The 13,523-nt window shown below is 54.3% G+C and overlaps 1 protein-coding gene and 1 long non-coding RNA gene across 4 annotated transcripts; one reads left to right on the forward strand and one right to left on the reverse strand.

The window, feature by feature from the left end:
* Positions 1-1,323: 1,323 nt before the first annotated feature.
* Positions 1,324-4,771, reverse strand: LOC115937597 (uncharacterized). Of its 3 annotated transcripts, none has more exons than XR_014145712.1 (5): positions 4,628-4,771; positions 3,836-4,066; positions 3,517-3,758; positions 2,221-2,348; positions 1,324-1,607 (listed from the first exon to the last, which is right to left on the reverse strand). It is a non-coding gene; the product is annotated as an uncharacterized LOC115937597 (long non-coding RNA). The 3 variants fall into 3 exon arrangements; XR_004072855.2 differs by having other exon boundaries at positions 2,928-3,758; XR_014145711.1 differs by having other exon boundaries at positions 2,221-3,758.
* A 305-nt stretch (positions 4,772-5,076) lies between these two features.
* Positions 5,077-10,217, forward strand: HOXC10 (homeobox C10). Its single transcript, XM_006728695.3, has 2 exons — positions 5,077-5,918; positions 9,093-10,217. Exons 1-2 carry the CDS (start codon positions 5,168-5,170, stop codon positions 9,368-9,370), a joined length of 1,029 nt encoding a protein of 342 aa, XP_006728758.1. The 5' UTR covers positions 5,077-5,167; the 3' UTR covers positions 9,371-10,217.
* Positions 10,218-13,523: the final 3,306 nt, after the last annotated feature.

Here is a 13,523-nt window from a genome sequence, read left to right on the forward strand (position 1 = left end):
CGGTAGGAATGTGCGCCCGCGCCAGGTTTTCCTTCCCTCTGATGGCAACTGCTGAGGCCTGGCCGCCGGCCACTGCAGGCCTACACTTCGCCTTGTGAGGAGCCGAGTTATTAAGGCTGAAGGCCGGAGAAGGTCAACTCCAAGCCTGAGCAGTGAGGCTGCAGAGAGATGCACCCGAGCCTGGGGCTTTCTCCTCCCTGAGCTCTGCACAACAGAGAAAAACAAGAAAGGCTAGGGGGGACCGAAAGTCAAGGGGGAAGGAAAGCAGTGAGGAGGAAAGAAAAGAGCCAAGAATAAATTGTGTCCTAAAGAAAAAAGGAAGAAGGAAATGAAGAAAACCATGAATTAAAAAAGAGAAAAGATCAGGGAAAAAAAATGAAGGGGAAAAATGAACTGCAGGAAAAGAGAGAAGGAAAGAGAAAGAGAAAGAAGCAAATAAAGAGAAAGAAGGATGAAGAAAAAAAAGGAAGGAAGGAAGGAAGAGAGAGAGAAAAAAGAAAGGAGAAAGAGGGAAAAAAGATGCAAAATGGATCTTCGAAAAGGCACTTAGCCGGTAAGGGAGGAGCGGGGGTTTTCTCTGAAGCCAGCCAGCCCAACCATAGCCCTGACTCCCCACTGGAAACCTAATCTACTGGGGCAACTTGGGAGCAAATCACTAAAGTGGGGGGCCAGGCTTCCCCCCACCAAGACATCCTCCCATCTGTTTCCTTCTCTCAGAGCTTCTTTCCGAAGTGTTGGCTGTCTGGTTTCAATTCAGGAGGCAAAGTTAAATAACTGGCCGCCCTTCGGCGGGGCAAGAATGGAGTTGGGCTGGCGCAGGTTTATCAGACTTCAGGATGCGGGGATCGTGGGGAGCACGTCTCTTAGGTAAAGGTGAATATTTGTGGCTGTGTGCGCACAATGAAGCGCAAGTTAGACAAGTACGGAAACGGTAAATTCCGTAGCATCTAGGGGCAAATGTGTACAGCGTCCAGATGTGAGAGGGACTCTGATGGCGGGGCTTCCAGGGAGGCTGCGAGATCCGGAGTAGACCAGAGGCCCTCCAAGGGTCCTGGGTCTCCCATGTCTCTCTTGTACCTGTTTGAAAATCTCTCTCTTGGGCTTCTGAGCATTCTGCAGTTTGCCTGGTATTTCCCTGCTCCCAACTCAGTCCGGGCAGAGCCCGGTGTTAGTGAAGGAGAAAAGCAAAATTTTCCTTCAAGTTTTGGGTTGAGAATAATTTTTCTGGGCCTCCAAAACAAGAGGAAAAATGCCTGCAACTTTCCCCGCTGGTGTGATTTTATTTTCCATTTCACTTGAAGAGATAGATTTCAATACACCAACTTTACTATTATTTTATTTTATTATTTTACCCCAAAGGGAAAGACGCTCTTCCTTTTTTTCACTCCACCTTTGGAATTTCCCAGACGATTTCTTTAACCTGTTGGGGAAACTCTCACTTTCCTTGGAAAACTCGGGATGTTTCTGGGGGCACGTTGAGGGCTGGTACCAGGGAAACAGCCGTGGTTCCTTTCTGTTCGTTGAGCACTATATTTTCCTTCTTCTGTTTCACATGGGGACCCCTAGTGCCCCAGCCCTCGGCCTGCCCTCTGGAACCACCGATCTTCCTGGAATATGCAAGAGATCTTCCTGGAATATGCAAGAAGCGAGCAAGGGGCACCCACCTCCGCTCTCTGGCTCACAGTTCTACAGGCAGCAGGAGGCCCAGTCCCCCGTCTCTGCTGTCCATCCAGGTTCGGGTCCAGGAAGAGTGCCAGGACACTTGGGGTGGGTGGGATTGGTCAAGATGTAGGTGCAGGCTGAGCCCTGTTCTGGCCTGCCGCCCCTGGATTTTCACAGCCCCAAGTTGAGGCAAGAAGGGGACCCCCGGAGCCAGGCATAAGCACAGGTCTCTCAGCACTCCCAGAAAGTTGGGGAAATGGTTTAACAGGCTGAGTGTAGCCATACAGACTTCTCTTGACCCCAACCCAGGTCCTCAGGGGCGCGGGCCTGAGGGTCTTGGCTCTGTGGGGTAGGACCGGTGGGTGCCTGGCAGCAGCAGCAGGCGGAATGGCCGTGGCAGCCCGAGTGCCTTTGAACGCCAGGCCGGGACAAGAGGATGGAAACGGCCTTTGCTCGTGGCCTCGGGAAAGACCGAGCCCAAGGGGGCAGGGCTGGAACCCACATCCGACTGTACTTTCCTGGACCCGCTCAAATGCTCCCCTCGCCCCCTGTCCTCACCCTCACGTCTTCCTCTCTTTCGCCTCCACTGCGGCGGAATCCCAAAGTCTGCAAAACCCCAAGTTATTCAAGTCTGCGTCCGCTCTCCGCTCGGGGTCTTGTTTAACAGCTCCGGGTTTGCGTTTATCCTGCGTAATTAGAAGCAAACATTTGTCCCACCGGGGGTCCCACTTAGGCTGATGAATTTGATTTCTTTTTTCATTAATGGGCCATGTTTATCATACTTCTAATTATTTCAACTTTAAACACTATTCGTTCTTGTGAGGAGGTGAGAGCCCAGGCGGGAGGCTCCTTCTCCCGGGGGGGATTATTTCCATTAATAATGGCAAGAATTCTGAAGCCGCTCCAACCCCTCCCAGAACTGAGGTAAGGAGTGAGTTTGGGATGGGGGTCGGGCTGGTAAGGAGAGACAAGTCCTGAGGCGGAGGGACTCTGCTCCTCTCCTGTTGGTTCCCCAGCTTAAGTCTTGGGGCTTGCTGTTTTTTGAGAGGTAATCTGGAGTTTGTCTTTTTCACCCTCCGCCACCGCCCTCGCCCCCTCCCAGGCTAGGCTCAGATCCTTCCCCTGTGAGGAGACTCTTGGCAATCTTCCACCCCCCCAGCCAGATCCCAGCCTGGCCGGGCAGAGGCTCCAGGAGCCCTGGCCCGGCCACCAGCTGCTAACACCGAGAGAAAAGTCAGGAAAAGCTAGGGTTGACCAAGCGGTACCTGGGTGTGGAAGGGAGGGCCCAGCAGACCCCCAAACAGGGGGCAAGGGCAGGGGACTGGGATGCCAAACTCCACGGACAGGAACACCAGGCGGGAAAATAAAGGAGATGTGAAAGAGGGGGGAGGGAACCCCCCAAAGCCATATAATTCTCAATTGCTTTGGTCTTTAATTTCATCGCCCCATAAATGAGGAAATATCAGTTCCCATACTAAATTTTTATCCCCGGCTGATAAATATGACGGGGAATTTTCGTTGGGTCCTCGTAAAAGCGAACAGTTTCGATCAAACTGGTGGGGAAAGACTTATGCAGATAATACAAACAGAGTGGCCATAAAGTCTCTGCCGTTTCCCGCGGGGTGGGAGGTGGGACAAATGGCTCCCTGGATTGACGGCTGCCCGGGCTGTCCCAAGTCTTGTCTGGGGCCTAAACAGCCTAACCTTGCCCCGGCCAACCCCTGTGCCGAGCCCACGGTGACCCCTGCAAATGAAAACACAAAACCATTTCTAATCTCCCCTGGCTGGCCCTGCAAGCGAGTCACACATTACACATTTTCTGCCAGTGTTCCCAGGGCCCACGGACCCCCGTGCCTCATCTCTTGCCCCCTGGATGAGGGAGTTCCGTGGATTTCCTTCCGAAATCCTTTTCTAACAGCCGCGGGCTTGGGCCTCTCTAGAAGCAATCCAGCCTCCGCACTCCTCCACGCCAGGGTGCCCGGAGCACCGGTCCTTTTCTGGCCAGGCTCCAGCCCTTTGGAAAATCGAAACCCGAGGCTTCGTCCATGGGAAACTGCGGCGTGACCGGAGACAAGTTATTTTCCAGATTCCGTTTCCTGAGGAAGGGGTGGAGAGTTTAGTTCGCTTTGGGAGAAAGGAGATGGAGAAACGGAAAGAACTATTTAAAACATACCTTGTCCCTTATTTCTCGTTTTTCTTTTTTTTTAAAAAAAAATAAAAACCACACAAACACGCTTGTTCCTCTTCTCCATTCACAAATGCTCCCCAGCTCATTCGCTCTGTAAAGGACACTGCTCCGGGTCGGATTTTGTCACATCTGGTGTCCTAGTTTCCCGTGTGATACGTGACTCCCACAAACCAGCCGAGGCCCTGCAGGTTCCCTCTTCCTCTCTGGGAATATTCCCTGTTTTAGTGGGGGCAAGGTCAATTGGAAAGCAAGGGCCGCCAAGGCCTGGAGCAAAAAAGCCGAACCGACTCCAAGGCCAAAGCCTTCCAAGCCCCTGAGATGGTGACCCAGGAGCCGCCCACTGCCAGGCCCAGACTGCATTCCCGGGTCGGGGAGCCGGCGCCTCTGGTCTCTGGCTTCCTCCTTCCTCGACCCCTAGATCCACTGGAAACCTCCTTTAACCTCCTGGAGCAGCCCTGAAGTGATGGTGACCCCCTCCCTCGTCCATTCCAGACCCTGGAGATTCCCCCCTCAACCCCCACAGGGAACTTGTAACTCAACCAGCTTCCAGGAAGGGAGGTCCCCGAACTGAGCTCCCAGGCCAAGCCCGGCGAACCCGGACGCAGGAGAGCAGAAAGTTTAGCTCTGTTTGGGATTCCTTAACTTTTTCCTCCCTTTCTCTGCCCACTGGAGCCCTCCCCACCCTCCGAACCTCACCCCACACCCATCCCAAGGGAAGAAGCGGGGGCGAGGGCCAAGGAGAGGTAAAGAAGAGGTAAAAGAGAAGGGAAGAAGTACCTGAATCGTGTCTTGACCTTTTAATTTGAATTTGACTGTTTTGAGCCCCGAGTTGCCTTGCTCTCTCCCTCTCTCCGGCATGTCCCCCTCTCCGCCCCATTCTCCCCAACAGTTACAGTCTGGTTCCCGGATAAACAAACCCCATTCTCCCTAGAACCCCCCCCCACCCTCCTCCACCCCTCTCCTGCCCCTGCCGCCCCGGGGGCGCTTCCTTTGTTCGCGGGGAAGGGTTCCGGCGCCCCTACCCCGAGGCGGCTGCTAGGTGGCGCTGTTACTCCACGCTGCGCGCTCCGCCTGCCGACAACTTGACCCCGCTGACGTCACGGCCGTCTGAATCATCAAGGCCATTTTCAAATCCCATTGGTCTAGCCGTCACATGGTGAGGACCGAATGCGCGGATAATTATGGAGCTGATATTTCCCCCCCCTCCCCTTCTTTTCCCTCCCGCCCCTCCAACCGCCCCCCCTCCCGGATGGGGAAAAAAAAAGATGTCAGCTCCTCCGCTGTAGTATTGCTCCTTAAAAACCCCTCTCTCTGAAAATGACATGCCCTCGCAATGTAACTCCGAACTCGTACGCTGAGCCCTTGGCTGCGCCGGGCGGAGGAGAGCGCTATAGCCGGAGCGCAGGCATGTATATGCAATCTGGGAGTGACTTCAACTGCGGGGTGATGAGGGGCTGCGGGCTCGCGCCCTCGCTCTCCAAGAGGGACGAGGGCAGCAGTCCCAACCTCGCCCTCAACACCTACCCGTCCTACCTCTCGCAGCTGGACTCCTGGGGCGACCCCAAAGCCACCTACCGCCTGGAACAACCTGTTGGCAGGCCGCTGTCCTCCTGCTCCTACCCACCTAGTGTCAAGGAGGAGAATGTCTGCTGCATGTACAGCGCAGAGAAGCGGGCGAAAAGTGGCCCCGAGGCAGCTCTCTACTCCCACCCCCTGCAGGAGTCCTGCCTCGGGGAGCACGAGGTGCCCGTGCCCAGCTACTACCGCGCCAGCCCGAGCTACTCCGCGCTGGACAAGCCGCCCCACTGTGCCGGGGCCAACGACTTCGAAGCCCCTTTTGAGCAGCGGGCCGGTCTCAACCCGCGCGCCGAACATCTGGAGTCGCCCCAGCTCGGGGGCAAAGTGAGTTTCCCTGAGACCCCCAAGTCCGACAGCCAGACCCCTAGCCCCAGTGAGATCAAGACCGAGCAGAGCCTGGCGGGCCCAAAAGGCAGCCCCTTGGAGAGAGAAAAGGAGCGGGCCAAAACCGCGGACTCCAGCCCAGACACCTCGGATAACGAAGCGAAAGGTAAGGCTGCCTGGGCCGCGGCGGCCCGGCTGGGACGCTCGGACACTTGGTCTGCGTGGCCGGGGCTGGGGCAGCGGGGAGGGTTGGGCCGAGGAGGCCCTGGACAGTCCAGGGAATGCGATCCCTGCTTGCGACTCGTGTCTGCTGAGCGCCAGGCTGGTGGCGCGTCATTTGGCTAAGGAAGGTAAGCGGCAGAGTGGAGGGGCCGGGCCGGCAGCGGCCGTGGGCGCCGAGACCCGGGAGTGGTGCGCACCGCGGGCAGCCTGCGGGCGTCTGCGGCTGCCCAGGGCTGATGACGGCTCCCGGGCGCTTGCTGGCTTTGGTTTGCTTGCTCTATGGTGGTGACTTGGGGAGCTGATGTCCCTCGTTCGGGTCAGAAGCTTGCAAAAAGCTTAAAATGGCGATCTTGGGCCAGGGACTAGGGAAGGCTTGGGAGAAGGGGGATTTCTCTTTACTGCGTTTTCCCAGTAGAAAATTGTTTCCTTCGAAGCGCGATTTGCTGTTTGTGGGTCTGATTTGCGTGTGTGGTGTGGGCTCCTGCGGTTTGGGCTCGGCCGGGGGGCCTCGGGCAGCGGGGGCTGGGGTGGAAAGAGGTGGAGGTGATGGGCTGCCTGCCACGTCCCTCCCTCCCCCAGACGCCTGGCTTGGGGTCGGCGTTGGAACAGGGCATTTGGAATGTTGTAAGTTTCTTGTCTCCCCTGTTAAATTTCTTCTTCTTTTTCTAGTTAAATTAAAAAAATATTTTTTCGTTCTTTTCCCAAAGCAGCTTACAAATGAGTGGTTGGGAAATTTCTGTGTGCGTGGCAAGCGGTTTTCTCCTGAAAGGGAGTGTTGCTTTAGTTGGATTTCATTGTGATTTTGCCTGGAAAGAGAAAGCCTAGCCAGAGTTCAAGCTCAGGGTTCAAGATTCATTTCTGTGGCAGGAACTGGGGGCCTCCAGGACCTTTCTCTGACGCCTGGAGAAAGAATGTGGAGGAAACGGGAGCAGTGGAGGGAGCCTGAGGGGACCGACTTTCCCTGAAAAGTTAGAGCAAAAAGCATCCAGAAAGGCCCAACTGGGAGGAGAGGAATAAACCTGTTTCCCATGGCACTCACTACTGGAGGCTGTATATAAGTGGGGCTCGTTGGATGTAGAGGCAGATGAGATCCTGAGAGCTGAGCAGACTGGGGGTGGCCTGGATCTTGTGGCGCTTTGTATATGGATGCGGTGCACACGCGTGCCTGGCGGCGACCTGTGTCACACACACACGCCTCTCACATGCTTCGCGCACACTCACACATGCCCGCTCACACACACACACACACACACACACGCACTGTTTTGGCGGGCAAGGGCAGAGCCTTGCTCTCTTGGGTCTCCTTTGCAAAGGTGGCCTTGGCAAATCAGCCCATAGAGAGCCCAGCCAGAAGATGAGCACGGGTGTGTTCATGAGGCTGAGGGAGGGAGTGAGCTACGCACACCCACGAAGCTTCCCTGTGACACATGTGCAGCAGGAAAGCTTAGTTTTGTGCCCTCTCCCCAGACCCTGAGCTTTGTTGGGAAAGAATTCTAGGGTAGGAAAAGCTGCGTCCTAGCCCCACCAAAAGCAAAGTCAAGGTTAACAAGCCTACCTCCCAACTCGAACTGCCCCCATTCCGGTAGGCTCCCCTTTCTCCCCTGCCCTCCCCACAACAACCTAAGCCCTTCCACCCCAACTAATCCCTCTCGGTCTGCACTTTGCCTGTGCCCTTCTTGCCTCCACTCCCCCCCCCATATGGTGTCTCCACCAGGCCAGAGGCAAGAGGGCTTTTGGCCAGACTTCCCAATTTGTAATTTCTCCCTTCCCCCAAAACCCAACAACCCCAATGAGAAAATGAGAACCTTTAAACAATTTGGCAAGAGGCTGCAGGTGCAGAGGCGGGAGCAGAAGTAAGAACATTCAGATGTCTTAAACTACAGCCTCAACTTTGCCTTTTTTTTTTTTTTTCCCCTGGTGCCTCTCGGTTCCCCTAGGGCCCCTGCCCCACTCCCCATCAAGATGAGATCCAGGAGTCTGGCAGTTCCTTTTGGCAAAGGCGGGAGATAGAGTATAGAGCCACCAGCAGCCACCTTTGCAGGGTGCCCTTCTTGGGTCTCTGGACTCTGGGGTTTTTTTCGTAGAAAGGATGGCCAAGGGTTCTCCTGCTGCTTGAGGAGCAAGGCTGGTCCATTTCAGCAAGAATGTGTACCAGGGAGAGAAGCTGTCAATAAGATAATGGGAAATACACACTAAATCTATAGCATCTCCTTCTATCAATAGACACATGTGTACAGATGTGCGTGTGTACATTTGTGTAGGAGTGTGTATCTCTACAGGAATATACATGTACATACAGGCATTCATATCTATAGAGACTAGATGGAGATTTCCAGGAGGCTGCATTTCCTCAGGATATCTCTCTCCCTTGACCTTAGGTCCTATGGCTAGGGCAGTTGTCTGAGGACCCCTCAGCATGCCCCAGAGCTGTTGCCCCTGACCTCCGCTGCCTTCACAAGCAACCCGGCTTCAGCCACTCACACCTGGGGGAAATGGCCAGGAGAGGAAGAACTGGCAACGGGAGATTGAAAGGGGCAGAGTTGCTCTGTGGCACTTCAGGTGGGAACAAGGGCTGGGGGTCTGGTACAGGGACAACTGCAATGGCCTCTGGCCATAGGGACTAAGGCCACGTCCCTCTGTCCCTCCACTGAGTTGAAAGGGGTCAAAGCTCTCTGGGAATTGCTCTAGGCAGCAGGGTGCACTCTGCAACCCCGTCTGGGGCCTGGGAAGCGCTTTTCCTTCTAGTTGGATTTTTCCAGAACTGGAATGGAACAGAGAGGAGGGAGGGCCTGGTGAGGTTGAGAGCGCCCGCCAGGGTCAGGAAGCTGAGGGAGAGTGGGAGTACTCAGAATCTGCTAGGTCAAGGTGGATTTGGGTCATTTAATTAGTAAATGCTTTGGAGGCAAGAGCTTTCTGTCTTTCCCCATGTAAGTCTAGACCCCAAAGAAATTCTAAGAGCCCTGAGCCCAAGAGGACCCCACCAACCAGGCCTGTGGGGTGAGAACAGCTCCCCTGTGCTCCCTGAGCCGCCCCCACAGCAGGCTGGCCAAGGCTGCAGCATGCTGTGAGGGTTTGCCTCTTCGAGGGATACTTATGTAAATAATGTTATTTTTAACAGAGGAGATAAAGGCAGAAAACACCACAGGAAATTGGCTGACAGCAAAGAGCGGAAGGAAGAAGAGGTGCCCCTATACTAAACACCAGACGCTGGAATTGGAGAAAGAATTTCTGTTCAATATGTATTTGACGCGAGAGCGCCGCCTGGAGATTAGCAAGACCATTAACCTTACAGACAGACAAGTCAAAATCTGGTTTCAAAATCGCAGAATGAAACTCAAGAAAATGAACCGAGAGAATCGGATCCGGGAACTGACCTCCAATTTTAATTTCACCTGAGCGCGCGGCCTCCCCTCCCCCTCCCCTCTCTCCCCACTCCTTCCTCTCCCCGCCCCTCCTCCCTTTGTGCCTGGTGGTATATTTTTTTTCCCTCCCTGAGTATAAATGCAACGCGCCTGCAAAAAAAAGGCAAAGACCTCAGACTCTCCTTCCAAGGGACCTATGGTTCGTGCTGCGAAGATGCATCCACCTCAAGCATGAGAAATGGGGTGCCGGGGTGTGGGGTGTGGTGTGCCCGCATAGATGAGGGTGGGAGTGTGGCTGGTGTGTGTGTCAACCCCTCACTCACCCACGCACTCACACACACCATCCTGTCCTCCATGCAAAGTTAAGGTCGAATCCACCCGATCATAGGGGGAAAAAGAGGGAAAAAAATCAACCGGAGAAGGTCTGTAATCTCGCAGAGCACAGTCAGAATCGCTCCTTCCTTGCTGCATTTCCTCCTTAGGGTAATAGACGTTTTGGAAAGTTCAGCTAGTGTTTGTGTGTTTGTCCTAGCGCCCAGCGCCTCCACCAAACCCTCTCCGTGTTTTTACCTCCCAGTTGCTCTGAGAATCTGCTTGAAGTCTCGTATTTGTACTGCTTTCTGCTTTTCTCCCATCCTCCCAAGACCCCACACATTCCCCCCGCCACTGACACCTCAGAAATTCCATCCAGAGGAATACAAAAAATTTTAAAAATTAAAAATAGAACATAGTGAAGCAAAGACAGACTGCCCCTCCCCCTTTAAATATCGCCCTGTCCCTGTCTGGGAGTTGTGTTATTTAAAGATATTCTGTATGTTGTATCTTTTGCATGTAGCTTCCTTAATGGAAAAGAAAATCCTAATAAATTTCCAGAATCGTAATGTTCAAATGGGTGGTTTTTTGTTTTTAAGTGTTTTTTAGCAACACCCCCACCCCAAAAGAGACTGAGTGTGTGGATGTGTGTGTTTTGTGTTCGACTCATCTCCTAGAGCCTTTCTAGAATGTCTCTTGGCGGGTTTAATGTAAGTGAGAGACCATAACGTTGATTTAAATATTATCCAGGTGACCACAATAAGTCAAGGTCATAAAACAGTAATGTCAGGACGGTCTTGGTGCGCGCGAGAGGTGGATTTTATGATCTGCAAATATAATGTGGTGCTGCAGTAAAAGATGCATTTAAAGGTGACTGGAGGAGGGAAAGAGGCAGAGAGCAAACTGCAATCTTGAGGAGCAGACGGATCTGATTGCCTGGGGTGCTGGGCCAGGCGCACCCCACTGCGGCTGGGGGAACCCCAAGAGCCCCCCACCTATCCAAAGAGAGGAATAAACTTAACCGCCGGAGGGGGACGAGGAGCTCAGCCACCCCCCCCCACCTCGACAGCAGCAGCAGAAGCCCGGGCGGAGGCAGGAGGAGGAGGCGGCGACAAGGTAAGAGAAGCGGTTTCTTGTTCTTCTCTTGGCGGCGGAGTGGGGACCAGCGGCATCCCCAGGTGCCCGGCGGGCAGCGGGCACAACAGGGAGGAAGGTGTTTCGGGTGTCCGAGCCTGCTGAGAGCCCAGGCTTGCCTTGTGGCCGCTCGCAGCGGAGGGCAGTGGCCGGGAGCTCCTTCTCCTCCCCTCCCCGACCCGCTGCCGTGGGGTTCGGCGGTTAAAGGGGTAAATCGGTGATTTTTGGCTTCTTTCTCTGCGCGGGCACTTAGGGTCGCCTTGAGGTCGACGCATGGATCTAGATGTCGCTCAGTCTGGTCGTCTGTTGGGGGAAGAAGAGGGAGGGTGGGCTTGAGAGGGCTAGAGCTTGAAGCTTAGGTTTCCTGCTTTCTGCTGGTTTGGATCTGAGCCTTATTCAGGCTCTCGGTCCCCACGCTCCCTGGCCGCGGGGCTTTGCCAGGCAAGTGGCCTGATGGGAAGAGGGTCTGAAGCACAGACTCCTTGGTTCGGCCACCCGGCCACCCATAGAGGCAGGGAAGCAAAGCAGAGCTGAGAGAGGGAGAGGATCAGAGGGAATCCAGGAGGAGAGCGCAGGAGAGCCAGATGGACAAGACAGGGGACCCAGCTCAAGAGTGGAAGGACACTCCAGCTTCCCCCAGGGCCAGGGCCAGAGGCAGGGGAATAACTCCACTGTGGTGCTGGGGGCGGGGCGGGGGTTTGGCAGCTGGAGGTCCCATTTCACCAGAGCTTCCCTGAGCAATTTGCTTAGACCAGACGCTGTTGAGGCAGTCAGACCCCCTACCCACCCAGCCACCCAAAGTCTACTCTCTAGTCCTTAGGGAGGTTGTGGGGGCGGAAAGGGGGACGGGGCTGAATTTCTTCCTTCCCCAACCCCCTTCCCTTCTCCTCCCGATAGATGCAAAGCCGAATCTCCCGCCCTGCTCGCTCAGCTGATCTGTGGCTTAGGTAGTTTCATGTTGTTGGGATTGAGTTTTGAACTCGGCAACAAGAAACTGCCTGAGTTACATCAGTCGGTTTTCGTCGAGGGCCCCAACCCACCTACCCCGCTCCTTCCCTCCCTAGTGGGACTGCCCCACAGCCCCCTCCCAGATAGGGCAAAATGGGTACAGACTGAGGAGGGCAAGCTGTGACTGGGGCCGCAGGACAAGTCTGGGGAGCCCCGCTTTATACTGTCCACTCCTCAGTCTGTCCCAATCCCTGTGACTGAGGGAGAGGAGTTTTTCCTGCAGCTATTGTTTCCTGGGCCCAGCTGATGGAGACAGACAAAGAAAGTCTAGCCAATTCCAAGGAAATTGAGGAATTTGAGTAAGAGGTGGCCTAGTGGGCCAGCTCAGTTGGGCAGCAGGGTGGGGCAGGATCAGGAGAGAGAAGAACACAGAAAGAGAAGGGAGTCTCTGGAAGGGCTAGCTTTTCTCACCTGCCAACCTCCAAAGACAAAAACCTGCCTCCAGTTGGCTGGGGCTGGAGCTTCCCCTTAGACAAGTGGAGTGCCTTGTGGGGGGGAGGGGGTTCCAAGAGTTGGGGAACTCTGAGCACCAGCTCAGCCACCTCCCCTTCCCTTTCTATAGCTCCATCCCCATGAGAAGGGCATATTTAGGGTATTAGTAGGTTAGAGGAAAGCCATCAAGTCCAAGTAGAACCCCCACCCCCCCACACACACACACTCTACTGGGAAACATCAGGGCAGGAACCTGGCTCTAGTCTCTGTGTAGCTGTCTGTGGCCCATACGCTTTGGCCTGTTGTGTCTCTGGCTATCAGGCAGCTGCTTGTCTTTGCGCTGTGTGGAGATGTCTGGGTGAACGGAGGCTGCCAGCGCCCACCATTACCATATTTTGTTGGGAAGGTTGTTGGCTGATGCCAGGGGGAGGAGGGGAGGATAATGGAGTAAAGGAGAATCTGAGCAATGTGAAACTTTGCAAAGCTTCTTCCCCCCTCCTTTCCCCACCTGGTTCCTCAATTCTGACCCTGGTTGCTAGAGAGAAGAGGCTTCTCTGCCTGCGGAGAAAAATGGGAGGGGGTCAGGGAGAATGGGGAGATACACCCCTGTTCTCAGAGAGACTGGGAAAGAGAAAGCCAAAAGGAGAAGGACAGGCTCCTGGTTCTCTTACTTTGGAATTATTATGATTATTAAAGCATTATAAACTTTGAGACAGGGGAACAAAATTATGTCCCTGTTACAAAATATATACACAGAGTTATATATTTTCACAGTGGTCTGCTGGGGGGATGTATCTAACCTTGTATATGAGTGTGGGTCTCTGTTACTCTATCTCTGTCTTCTCCAGACTCTCTCAAATTCCCAGTATATTTTTACAAGCATACTTTGTGTATTTTTTTCTCTCTCTCTTCTACAAAGAGATTTCTTTTGACCCCAAGGAGGCTAGAGGAGAAAATGGGAATAGAGCCTTTCTTCTCCCTAGCTGAGTTTGTTAGTCTGTCTTTCTGTCTCTCCCCCAGCCCTTTGTGGGAGAAAATAATCTCTTCCCTTGAAGGGAAATGCTCAAATCTCTCTATGGCTCCCGGGGAAATAGGGAGGTTTTCAGAGAGGAAGGCCAGCTGGTGCGAGGCAGGCAGGGGCTCCCCTGGTTTGGGAGCCCCTAGCAGTCTCTGAGTGTTCAAGCTGTCAGAATCACAGGGCCAGTTGGAGTGAAGGGAGTCCCAGGCAGGGGCGGGGTGTTCAGGAGTGCCTGGCTTGGAGAGAGTGTCCCTGATGGGCCGAAATTCACCAATGAACGACT

The sequence above is a fragment of the Leptonychotes weddellii genome, chromosome 5 (assembly GCF_054177405.1).
Source record: "Leptonychotes weddellii isolate Sample4059 chromosome 5, ASM5417740v2, whole genome shotgun sequence".
Lineage (NCBI taxonomy): Eukaryota > Metazoa > Chordata > Mammalia > Carnivora > Phocidae > Leptonychotes > Leptonychotes weddellii.